The sequence below is a fragment of the Megalops cyprinoides genome, chromosome 2 (assembly GCF_013368585.1).
Source record: "Megalops cyprinoides isolate fMegCyp1 chromosome 2, fMegCyp1.pri, whole genome shotgun sequence".
Taxonomy (NCBI): Eukaryota; Metazoa; Chordata; class Actinopteri; order Elopiformes; family Megalopidae; genus Megalops; species Megalops cyprinoides.
In genome coordinates, this window is record NC_050584.1 from 31941523 (window position 1) to 31954369 (window position 12847).

The 12847-nt window shown below is 41.0% G+C and overlaps 1 protein-coding gene across 1 annotated transcript in view; it reads left to right on the forward strand.

Moving 5' to 3' along the window:
* Positions 1 to 12847, forward strand: part of szt2 (SZT2 subunit of KICSTOR complex) — a 70941-nt gene that overhangs the window by 37130 nt on the left and 20964 nt on the right. The window contains exons 51-60 of the mRNA XM_036554794.1: positions 2347 to 2397; positions 4726 to 4899; positions 5526 to 5726; positions 5894 to 6096; positions 6313 to 6482; positions 6674 to 6771; positions 6891 to 7023; positions 8686 to 8813; positions 9748 to 9795; positions 12115 to 12236. Coding sequence (XP_036410687.1) covers positions 2347 to 2397; positions 4726 to 4899; positions 5526 to 5726; positions 5894 to 6096; positions 6313 to 6482; positions 6674 to 6771; positions 6891 to 7023; positions 8686 to 8813; positions 9748 to 9795; positions 12115 to 12236 — 1328 coding nt within the window. The remainder of the gene's footprint in view (positions 1 to 2346; positions 2398 to 4725; positions 4900 to 5525; positions 5727 to 5893; positions 6097 to 6312; positions 6483 to 6673; positions 6772 to 6890; positions 7024 to 8685; positions 8814 to 9747; positions 9796 to 12114; positions 12237 to 12847) is intronic.

Here is a 12847-nt window from a genome sequence, read left to right on the forward strand (position 1 = left end):
TAAGCAGAAAACACTTACTTGCATGCATTTCTAATAAATACTCAACTAAATCTACTTATCCTTCAATTTCATGATTTTAGATAGCTTAATTTTTGGGAGGGGGGTGACTTTATATCCCACCTTGACTGTCAAATCTTGTAATCAGTATTTCCTCTATTGGCAATTTTGGCACTCTACACTAAAATATAGGTTTACCTATAAAACTCAGGCCTTTTGATGCCTCCCCCAATCTTCGATTCATTAGCAAAAGAATGTCCATATGTCTGTGCGTCTTCTTGTTAGCGCTGCAGTATTACGTGTTAATTTTGCAGGATGTGTACATTAATGCATATACATATTTTAATAAACACAAGGGAAGTCAAAGACTATCCAAAGAGTCATGTGTATATGTAGCGAGCACTTTATTGCAAATGTAATAAGGCCTTCAGGTCTTAATGTAGACCTAATCAAAAAAAAATATTTTGCAATAGCAAATGCTGGATTCCTTTTTTGTGATATAATGTAGAAAATAACTCAGTTACGTAACGTAGTGTTAGCATCCCACTGACCATCGTGCCTTGCATTTGGTGTAATTAGACTAATGACTAATTTGTGGATTAGACTAATTTTGCTGTGGGTTTTCAAAAGAAAAACAAACTGTGTTGCTATCAAAAAACTACATGCACAAATAGGTTCTCTGTGAGACGACATAATTTAGGAAATTGATTGAAAATGATAAAATGATCAGTTAAAGAATAAATAAAAATCAATGTATTCATTTTGTTTGAGTAATGTGTTAGTAATATGAACACAATTACTGGTTATGATGCAGAGAACAAAGTCATCTGAAGTTATATCTCCAGCAGAGGGCAATGTAAAGTATATCACTATAGTAGATTTAATGCTGTTTTCAGAAAAATATGTCAGGGAAATGTCAGTGATAAAAAATAACCAATGGAAGGTTGATAATGTATTTGGCATACATTTATAGCCTGTGACCTAGTTTAGAAAAGAACGTAGCACAGATTACTCCATTAGCATTGTACTTGAATCACAGTACCACTGGTGAAGGTTAGGGCAGTGGACAACCTTGGTGGTCTTTCACATAATTTACATTTACATTTATTCATTCAGCAGATGCTTTTATCCAAAGCAACGTACAAAAGTGCATATACTGGGCAAATAGGCACAAGGGCAAGATGTGTACAGGTCATACAGTGCAGATAGTGCTGAAGCTGACCACAAGGTCAGTGTAGCGAGCTAGAGCTAATCTGATCTAAGGTTATATATATATCGAATACAATCACTGGGACAATAAGGTACCACTACCTAGACAAAAACGTGCTACAAATACAAGGTAAGAGGTAGAGCTACAAGTACAAGCCAAGAATCTTAGATTTGCAAGGTCAAAATGGCAAGGGTGTCAGTCCAGGTAGAATGACCCCTCAATGGTTTTACTCTTATAGGGCTGGGCATTTATGTTTGTTAAACAGCTTTTTGTTTAAATCCTGACATTCATTTATCATATAGTTTAACCACTACGTAATTGTTGTGAATGGAAATTGATTTCATCTCCGTCATTTTTGGAGTGTATCAGCATGTTTTCAGTTCAACATAAATAAGTGCATTCTGTGAGATAATGACACCTGGTGTTGGACAGCTTTTGGATCACCTTCATTAAACTACGTGACACCATATTATTCTGTAAGCAAATTATCTGGTTAACCTGTCCTTCAAGTTACTGTTTTAATCTCAGAACAGTATATTGTGTTCAGCTCTCTTCAGCGCTGATCATATGATTCTCACTCTTTCTTTTATTTGAATACTTTTGCCTCCATAAATGAATGGTGGCCAACATTTGGTCCATGTCTCATGCTCCTGTAAGCCTTTCAAAAAAGTATAGTATAGATTGAATTCATGGTAATGAAAGAAATGAGTTTCTTCATAAATCGTATTTATTATGATGGAAGTGGCTCTGTGCACCCCAGCAACATGAGAGAACACTGAGTAACCCTGATTAACCCTGATCAGATGGAGGCCAAAGTGCCCTATTTGTAAGCCTCTCATCTGCTACCAGCAAAAGCTGTGGATTGAATACTACCCCTGGCTGGAAGTCCTGAACTCCAGCACAGGTGGCTGTAAGATGACCAGCCGATGCCAGAAATCGCACCGAATGCACCCACCCATATGCTCTCCTCAAGTCACAGGACTGGCAGAGACCGTATAGCCTGCCCCATGCGTGGTGGCCCTCTGGGCGCCCTTATTCCTGCAACGCTGATGACCACGTGCCAGCTGGTCACAGGGATTGTGCATGCAGTGTGGTGTGACCCAGAGTTGAGCCGTGTGGGTGTTTCTGTGTTGACTCAGGTACCATGTCGGAGCTCGTTCAGAACCTCTTCCCACCTTCCCAGTTCCAAGGTATCGCCTGTCACTGTCCCCCTTCCAATGCAGCGGCCCCCCAACCCCCTCCCCCCTGGGGCTTGGTGTTCCCCTCTACCCAGCCTCATGCCTTCTTTTTGCTGTGTTTTCCTGTGGTCTGCTTTTTTTGCTCATTAAAACCCAAGCTAGTCATGTTTTCACTGATTTGTTTTGCCATTTACCATGCATGGATGGTGTATTCCTGGTGCATGCAGACTGGCGTAACTTCATTTCGATTGTTATTTTACTCATCTCCTTCACTGTAACTAAGTCTCAGTGAGTTTGTTCTTGTCCATCTTCTGGTGCAATAATAAGGGCTAATGCAGATCATAGAATTCTTGAATAGAATATGTTTGCTTGAAGCAGGCAGCTGGGTACAGACTGAAGCTGAGAATATTGTTCTCTCTAGTCTCATTTGTTCAGTTTGGACCACATTAATGCAAATTGAATGAAACATTCAATGAAACACACTGAAAACATTGAATGTAAATAGGGAAAAGATCATTCTTTGTGAAGTGATTTTGTGAAGTGAAGTGGTTTTGTCTTCATCCATGTGGGTTTTCTAGAAAGCTTGTTTTTCTCAGTGCAGTTTCAGTTGTAAGAGCTGCAGAGAACTACAGACATACATCTGCTCATAAATTTGCTTTCACATATTAAATAAACTTGTATATACAGTTGAACGTTTTGGGCTTGCCTGCACTTCCTTTAAAACCTTGACAGTTTTTGGTGGCCTAGGTGTTTCATTAAAGGTCCCAGCATGTTGCTTTCACATGGAATGACCCATACTCCTCAGAGGTACAACTTGAACAAAAAGCTTTTAAACAGTTAAAAATGCAGTTATTTTTGGCTAAAATGAAGATCAAAAATACAGCTGCAGCCAGTGGCAACAGTATGCTTTGTTCAGAGGCTCCCCCAGGTTCCCATGAAGCGGAGTGGCTCAGTACTAACTTCACTGTAATGGAACGACAGCCTCCCTGGATAACCAGGCACTATCAGCTCTAAATAAGCTTGCTCTCTTGCTCCTGTCATTTAGCACCCCACTGAAGCAATCATAAGGCCTGTTGCATTGCTGACATGGTCAATGGCCTCAAACAGGATGCCACAGTAAGCTGCTTGGGGACTGGTAGAATGAGAATGACGTCTTCCTGTATGAGGAAGGAAGAGGGGGAATCTCCATGTAAAATGTTAACTGTAACCAGGGCCTAGTCAGAGCATATAAACTGCAAAGATTTCTGAAGGAAATTGAGTCTTCTCTAAGGCATAAACGCATTGGCCTGACCTGCCTGTGGAATGAACAGAATGCCCCTCCGCATGGTCTCCCAACCAAGTGACACATCAGTGGAGTGATTTCATAGTGACCTTCCACTGACTGATGGACCAAAAAGGCGCATGGACAGTATCATTTGATTGTGGGGCCACTGCCAGTGGGGGTGCGGTGTGGAGGGAGCACCATGAGACAGATTTATTCCTAACCTTGATATCCGTTTTTTTTTTTTTTTTTTTTTAACCAACCTTTAGCCGTTCATAAGGTAGACGCTGCTATTCATCACGCGTTGCGTGTTCCATCTGTTGACTAATGGTGCACATTAATTTCTATAGCAGAACCTAACCAAATGCTGGCTTCACCATATGTCTGTAATGTAAATTTAACTGAAGTGTCATATGCTTGTTGAGGCATGTGTATGTTTTACTTCGATTAAGCGAATGGGCAAAACCATATTTTGTTGCAGCAAACAGGTCTAATTTTATAGTTGACATTGTCGTTTATATGCTGTACATAACCAAATTGGGGCACTTTGCTGAAGCACAGTGCTCTTCACAAAGAATTGTTGGGGAAACGGTAGCATAAACAATGTTTTGCAGCTCTGAGTATAAATGAAAAGCATCCATATTCCTTTAGGGCTGGAAAACATAGTCTCTGATATAGATTGCAGTCCTTTTAAACTCTTTTCTTTGACTACAGCAATAATATTTTTACGACAATTATCTTGTCAAGGCCTAAAACAATATTGTACAAATTAGTATTGCTGTTTAGATTTCCATGGAGTTGACAGACAGGGCACCTAATATGAGGTTACAGAATATCTGTCAGTTGTGAGATTGTGTAAACACTTTAGTGTTTGTAATGTTCCTTCACATCATTTATACCTGACATCTCAATATCTAGCTGCTCGAGGAAGGATAAGCATAGTAGTTCTTATGTTTTTGTTTGACTTTTTGGTGCCCTACCAGTTTAGATTAATTATCCTGCACGTATGTTGAAGTCAGCCTGTTGTTTCAACGATGCCAGTTTGATTGTGACTGGGTAATATTCTCTGTGCCTTGCAGGGATTGCTTGCATTGCCCTGTCGTTTGTGGATGCTCAAGGCTGCCCCCTGCACGTTCTAGCTCAGGAGTGCACTGAGGCACCACAAGGAGACACCTCTGCCATTCCTCTCCAGCCTGCTCAATTTGATTCCCTCACGACAGTCATCAAGGTGGACTCTCACAACCAGGAAACAGGTAGAGCCATGAGGAACAAGAGCTTTCAAGAGACACATACATAAAGTTAGAAGAAAAGCTCATTATTTCCAGTGATTTATGTTACACAGGATAAGGCTAGCCTCAGGAATAGTATCTTGAATGACTTTAGTAGGTACATGTATTCATTACCTGATAAAACAATTAACAGTTGCCATGGATGCACCTTACGGTTATTGCATACATTTTCAAGTAGACGTATGTTTCATCAGCCTCATCATCAAACCAACAGCCTGTATCTGTTTTAGTGTGCATTGTACTTTTTACGTAGATTGTAAATTTAGTGTAAAGTTTAATAAAAAAGGTAATTAATGTTGCTTCACAAATTGGTTGTATTAAATTGGGTTCATTTTAATAATTGTGTTTATGAAAAATCAAGTTTGAAAATGGTTGAAAGGTTTTTTTTTCTCACCATTGTTAGGGAAGATTAAATATACTCTTGAAATAGAAACTCATTTTTTCTGATGTTATTCATATTCCTTCATTTTTGCTTGTAATTACTTCTTATCTGTGCAGCTAATCTCTAGGAAGTGAAGCATGGAAAATATAATTAATCAGGGTTGCCTTGTGCATGTTCAGTGAAACCAGTGCTGGTCTGTGTTTAACAGGGGCACAGATGCGTGTACGTTTTGACATCTGGGAGCAAGGCAATGTCAGTCCCCTTCAGCTGACTGACAAGCTGCGGGGTGCCCTGAGGCACGCCTTGTGTGATGTCGTCATGGAGTTTAGAATTTTGCCCAGTCCTCTGTGTGTGGAGTCCTTCAGTGTTCCCTCAGCCACTCCTACAGGCCAAAATGAATACATAAACGGTAAGGAGGAAAAAGCTCACTGGATTTTTAAATTGATTCAGTTAGAATATTGATGTAGAAATTTACTCGGCAGGCCGATATTCATGTTGCTTGAAATAATGGAAGGAGCCTTCCACACATTACTGGATTACACCTATTCCTCAGCGGCCTCTCTTTCTTGGCTGTAGGCCTGTTAAATCTACCACAGTCTGAGAGCAAGGAAGCCAAGGATTCACCCCGACAGTCCTGTGGTCCCAGGAGCATTAAAAGCAACCCCACCCCAATCACCCTGATCCCAACACCCAGTACCACTCCTAGCAGTATAACAAGTACCCCTGAATCAACCACACCCACTGGCAAGACCACCCGCCGCAGCTTCTGGGAAATACTGGTGAGAGCCTAGAGTGAATTTACTCAATCTTGCAGTTTAAGTTTTATTGTAATAGGAAATTTTCACACTAATTAGATGTTTCAGTGCAGCTAGCCTGATTTTAAGTGCAGCTAGTCTGTTTAGAACATTGTATAGCCAGCTAGTTTTTGCGGCATTCCTGAATTTTTGCGGCATTCCTGCACTAAACGTGAAAGTAAATCACCTTATTTCCCACAGAGCAAGCCGGACCCATCAGAGCTAGGCAGTCCCAAAACCACGGACGACATCGTGCAGGAGAGAGGGGAGGACAGCCGGGCAGCACGGCGGAGGCACAAGACGGAAAGTGTTAAGCAGCAGTGGAGCCAGGAGAGCAGGCCCAAAGTTGCAGAGCTTGAGCAGGCCCAGAGGTTGGCATCTAAGTCCCCACGTCACTGCCATTGATTGGCTATTAACAGAACAGGATAAGAGGGTTGGAGAAACCTATAGGCTGGAGGGAAGCAGGCAGGAGTTGTCACAGAGTGTGGAGGATATAGGTCGCTTTAATCTCGCAGTGCAGCAAGATGAATGCAGGTTGTTAGTTCTGTCTGTGATCTTGCAGGAGGCATGTGGCCCAGCTGGAGGAGGGGGAAGTGGGAACCCTGCACCCAGTTTATCAAGGCACCTGTCAGCCGTGGGTCACTTTCATGGCCAAGCTGGGTGAGTGGGCCCCTCATTCCCAATTTCCAGCTGATTGAAGAAAGATAAGCAGGCTTACAGCTCCTCTCTGTACAGTGCATTTTATGACGAGGTCTTGTCTCTTTGGCTTTCAATGACAGGGTGTCCCTCCATCCAGCAGTGCACAGCTGAGATTGCCTCTCAGTTCCTGCTCCCCTCTATCCTGTCTGAAATTGTCAATCTTGTCAGCTCCCTGGCCAGTGACACCACAGTTAAAGTGTTTGAGAAGACGAGGTAAGTCTGCCTTTTCACCCTTTGATGCAGAGTAGAGTTGTGTAGTTTTATCACACACGACATACTGGCCCAGAATCATCCCAAGCAGTAAAATGAGAAAAAAGACAAGGACCAGATTGGAGAAGATTCATTTTTGTGAATTAACATTTATTTAACCAAGAAGGTCGGACAACCGGGTTAATCAAGGTGCTTAATGAGTGTAAGGGATTGTGTAACCAATCAGCTGTAGGGGGATGATTTGGTGGCCATTTTGAGGACTTCACCACAATGCTTTGGTTAGCATCCCTCCAATTTCATGAGATTCCATGGGATGTTTAATGACCACTGTGAGTCAGGATACCTTTCAGTTATAATACCTTTATTGCCGCTTTGGGGCATTGTCTTTACTTGGCCGTGAGGGAAGAGTTCCCGCTATTGGCCAACCAACACAACTTTTAGGAGGAACCTAGTTTTCCCTAAAGGTTTCACACCGTAGCACTAACCTAGTCCAGTGCGACTTAGATCCAGCTGTCTGGCATAAGAGGCTATGATGTGGTGTGCCTGTACTACCGTGTAGTGGTACATAGCACATAGGAAGAAGGTGAGAGCTGCTCTTCTCAAAGTTGTTAAGATGAGTTATAAGTTGTTCTGTTGTTAGAGCAGCACATCACACTTAAAGTTACAATTTTAACATCTGAGGCATCGGTGCCATTATCATCACTTCAGTTACCCTATGAACTTATTATTTGAAGTAACATATTTTAACAATTTTAAAAATGTTTGTTTTTTTGCCACGGAAAGTAGTGTTAGGCTGCTCTTTATTAATGACAGAGATGCGCAACATGTGTTGTACCAGATCAACATGATATGAGATGCGTACAATCACCATGGAGATAGATATTGTCCTATAAGACCAATTAACAGTGTTTGTTGTGTAATGTCATGGACGTGCATGGACATGTTACCTATGGGTATAGAGCAGAAGGCATCTAAATAATACCTAACTGACTTATGACCTGATGAGGACTACAGAGTTCAATGATTATTTGTGTGTACAAGTAGTTTGGGTTTATAGTTATATTTTTGTCAGCCTTCCGAATGTAATCGCACATTGTATAATGCACACAAGCGTATTTCCCCTCAAACCCTGCTTTGTGCAAAAGAATGAGATTTAGATTTTCCATTGTGGTGTATATTACCCTAAGAGTGTCATTATCCCTTTTTTTTGCTTATGGAAGGAATGTCTTAAGAGTTTCCATGCCTGCTGTGTTTTCATGTGACAGTTTATCTCATTGTACACACCAAGATCTGATTGAAATGCCTCATTGAGTTACAGCCAGTGAGAAAGTAGTTGTTGTGGTAGCGTGGTTGATCTTAAGTGAGGATGTCCACAAGATTCCTGCCCACTACACTATCTTTATGTTTTGTATCACAGATCTCTGATAGAAACACAGCTGTTAATTTAATGGAGGGGTGAGAGCCACAAATGGCAAAATTATATTGCATTGTCTGCAGAGATTGCATATATTTTAATAGCTAATAAATGTCCTGTGCCAAGCTCATAAAAAGCCTTGTAGACTGTTAGATATTGATTGATAGTGCTCTGGTTGAAAGGCATCTTGGGTAATTGTGGAAGGTGAATGGGTGGCTTTAGGTATGATTTACTCTGTTTTGATTTCATAGTTGTCCTCAAGGCGACACTTTTGTACCCCTGCCACACATCCATCAACCCAGCAAGCCTCCTGCCACTGCCAGGCACTTCATTCTAATTGGACGGAACTTCCACCAATGGCACTGCAGTACAGAGCAAGGTATGTTCCCTAGTTGTGAGAGGTCTTCGTCCGTGTGCTTCAATTCATAGTCATCGTGTTTGCTAGTGCTATGCTGCTTATTATTTCAGTTAGATTTAGTTCCTTAAAATAGCTCATAGCAAATAGCTGCACAAGGATATACATTTTTTTCTTAATTAAAAATGTATAGTGCAAGAAAAGAAGCAATTGATCTTGATCTTTCATGGATATTACATACTGTCTATTAGATAAAGATTTGATTTTCTTCTGTTTTGTTTGTTTTAGAAAACCAGAAAGCTCAGTAAAATATAATTATTTTGGTTTTGGTGAATCTGGATTCATTAAAACATATAGGTTATTATAAAATACTAATTTAGCAATTCTGTGGTGTAATCACTGGATTCTGTGGTCAAAGATTTGCTCTGCTTTACTAACTGCTTTTGAAGTCAATATTAACTGCATAAAAAATACCATAAAACAGTCAAAATGATACAATAAGAAGCCAAGTAGTGCGAGCTGTGCTGCATCAAGCTATTCCAGCACTACCCACATTACATAACTTTCCCTGAGCCATCTGCCAAGTTTGGGTTTACTAGCATCTTACTCATTACTTCTCGCTTTCATCCTGCCTGTCCTTGAAATGGCAACTTCTTAATACTGTGGCCAATTTGCTCTATAGAAAAATACAGGGAGATCACTACATGAAGGCAGGTGCCCTCATCCTGCTGTTTCCCTGTCCTGACTGTGCCTCTGTGCTTTTTTTGTCTTATTTTGTCTATGATTGTCTCCCCAAACAGAAGCACATTGATCCTCTAACAAGTTAGGGTTTTTTTTTTTTTTTTTGCAAGCATCTTGTCCAGCAGCTCTCTCTGTAGCATTAGCCATGCACATGTAGTTGCTTGTTTCACTGTCACTGCCTGCCATGCTGTGTCTGCTCATCTCTGTTTGCCCACAGAAGACAGTTCAGATGAGGAAAACACCCCTGTGCTTAATAGGTTCACACGTAAGTCTGGTCCCAGCCGGCCTGAACCAAGCATTGGTGGTGGTGGTGGGATTTTTTTTTGTTTTTTTTTTGCTTTTCCCCTAAAACTAGGTTTTCTGTTAATTTTTTGTTGCTTTTGACTGTTGTTTTGACTCATATATTTTACTGCAGAATGCCTTACAAGGATCAGTGGGGGGTTGGGGCGGGGGGGGGGGTCAAGTTCAATCTAACACAATTGTCGTTTGTTCCTCACATCACTGTAGCAGCTGTGCATCTGCAGACCTGTTTGACACAGAATAAACCTTACTACAAACTTGAGCTGGGGGTTTGTCACCGTTTGCAGGATATTAAATTGGCAAGTCTGCTCTGCAGAACCAGCAATAACATCTTAATCAGAGCCACTGAACCTGTATCTGACATTTTTGTTGTTATTTTTTTTTATGAAAGGTACAAGATTCATTTAAAGATTCATTTGCTGAAGTTCAGGTGCACCTGAAGTGCCTCGATTTAAACTTATTGTGCAAAGATGAGGAAAAAAGGTTCAGCGGACTGGTTTTTTACAGGCATAATATTAACTTGCAAACAAATGGCACCAGCTCGGTTATTGCACCAGGTTTATGATACTCATTTATCATTTCAAACTCTATCCAAGGGGAAAAACAAGAGGATTTGCTTCGCTCATTCATAATGTGACGCTGCAGTATCTTATTAGATGGGAATAGTCAAGGTGACGTGGTTGTTCACTGAGATGATCATGATGCAGTGCGAACACCTGACAAGTCTTCTCACCATGCGGCTGTCCTTATAGTTAGGATGTCACCTGACAGGACTGTTGCACTTACCGACTGCATTAAAAAAGGCCAAAAAAGAAGTGTGGGGTGTGTGTTTGTGTTTCTATATATAAAAATGTGTGGAAGCACCCGATCTCACCATAAAATCCCAGCTAAATGGCCTCTGTGATTCTTGAGAAAATGTAGTTTAGGTAATCAACATGGAGCCAGTGACTGCAAACACGATAACAGAAGGGCATAAAAATGTGTCCCTCAGCAAGTAAACAACATAATACCATTCTACTCAGCAATAACACTGAATTTTGCAGTTTCTCCCCATTTGTTCAGCATGCTGTGCTTAATGATTGCCCACTGAACGAGAGTTCCTATCATGGGTTCTCTTATGAACCGATGAGGAGTAGGTCCTTATAGCCATGCTTACCTTTGTGAATAGCTTCAAGCCTATTTATGCCATCACTGTGCTGGATATGTTTTGGTGGTGTTAGAGACTTCAGGATGACCTTATTTTCCTATCTTGATTTGGCTTTTTTTTTATTTTGTGTGCACAGAAAACCTTGTTACCCTGTGGCCGGTTACATAACAATACATATAACAATACAGTAACAATACAGAGCACCCTCACTGTTTGAAGGGAGTGTAGATTTGAGATCCTTGTGTATGGGAAAATCCATGTACTACATGCCTATAATGCACTTATGCAAAAAGGCTCTGTTCACTGCTCAGATGTTTCACAAAAAGGCTAGATAAATACAGTATGTGATTGAATCAAATATTGAAAGATGTATTAATACTGTATGCTTACGCATTAAGTACAGTGTAAATATTCATAATTGTGACTAGCACTGTGTGCCAGTTCGTTAATGACAGGGCACAGCATAATTATGTCAGAACAGCAAGATGCAAATAACAGTCTTCAGACAGGTGTTTATTCTGGGCTGAGTGACAAGGCACACACTCTGAGGATGAAATATTACATCATCTTCAGATCCCCCTCGCAAGTTCACTGGATGAAAACAACAAGCTCAAATAAAGACAGTACAACAGACTAAAACAGAAACCTCTGATGGGAGTAAAAAATCTTTGTTTCCCCAGACTTTTTTTGTTTGTTTTATGAGCTGTATTTTGATTTGGAAACATGGATGAACTTTTAAGATAACTTAAGAGCTTAATCTAGCTTCATGCAGCTGCCTGTTTTGTTATGCAAGAACAAACACTAACCTTGTTAAGAACAATCTGAGATGACTTTTGTGCAAACAGCCCCAGTGTTACAACAATGCTGATGGGATTTGTTTGTAAGCACAATGGCCACCATGTGACATTTCATTTAAACTTCATAAATATGTAAGTGTAGGAGACTCAACTGTAAATGGATATGTTCTCAGGCAGTGCTGTTTTGTTAACTAGTGTAGACCAGTAGAGTGTTAACATGGCACAGCTAATTCCATTGCCATTAGTAGACATCTTCGATGGGTAGTGCCTTCCGTTATGTCCTTTTGCTCCGAGAGGGCCTGGCACACTCTGACTTTGCTCTCTCCCTCTGCTCCTGAAGCTCACAAGGGGTTCCAGCGCTTTGAGGCCCTGGAGCAGAGTGACTGGTTCAGCCCTGGTCAGGTATGGAAGGGTGTGGCCCCAAGACAGAGGTTTCTCATCATCCACATCCTGGACAAGAAGGTGAGTGGATGGGTGGGGCTGTGGTGTTTAAAGCGGTCAAAGAAGGCTTTGTGGTGAGCAAAGTGGTGTGGTTCAAATCAGTGTTTCTGAAACATGTTAGCTCCACCCATTTTGGGGTTCATGAAGCCTCATTATACTATGAATAATTGGATGTTCCCAACTGCTGACTCCCAAATGAGAGCCTGATATTTTTATCATACATTTGGACGTGAAGGAAAAGTGAAAAAGGGGACCATTATATGCCAGGTCCATGGGATAGAAATGGAGACAGACTACAGTTGGCAATCAGTGGAGGAATTTAGGGGAGGTTAGACGTGGGAGTAGGTTTTAGGAGGGTAGGGGTAGAAGATCTATCAAGCATCTGAGTTGTTGATGTTTTAGAGGGGTTAGGTCATGCTAACAGGAAAGCCAGGCTGAAGGGCTTACTTTATTGGTAAAATCCAAACAAAAAGACTGGAGCCTGAATCAATTATTTAGCTGTCCATTCTCACCAGGCTCCCAAAACAGAACGTTTGAAGCAGTTAAAGCAGTTTGACAATTTTAGACCAAAATTTGAACCATTACTTGATTAGTAAAAACTTGATAGCTGAATCATCACCAATACCTAAGAC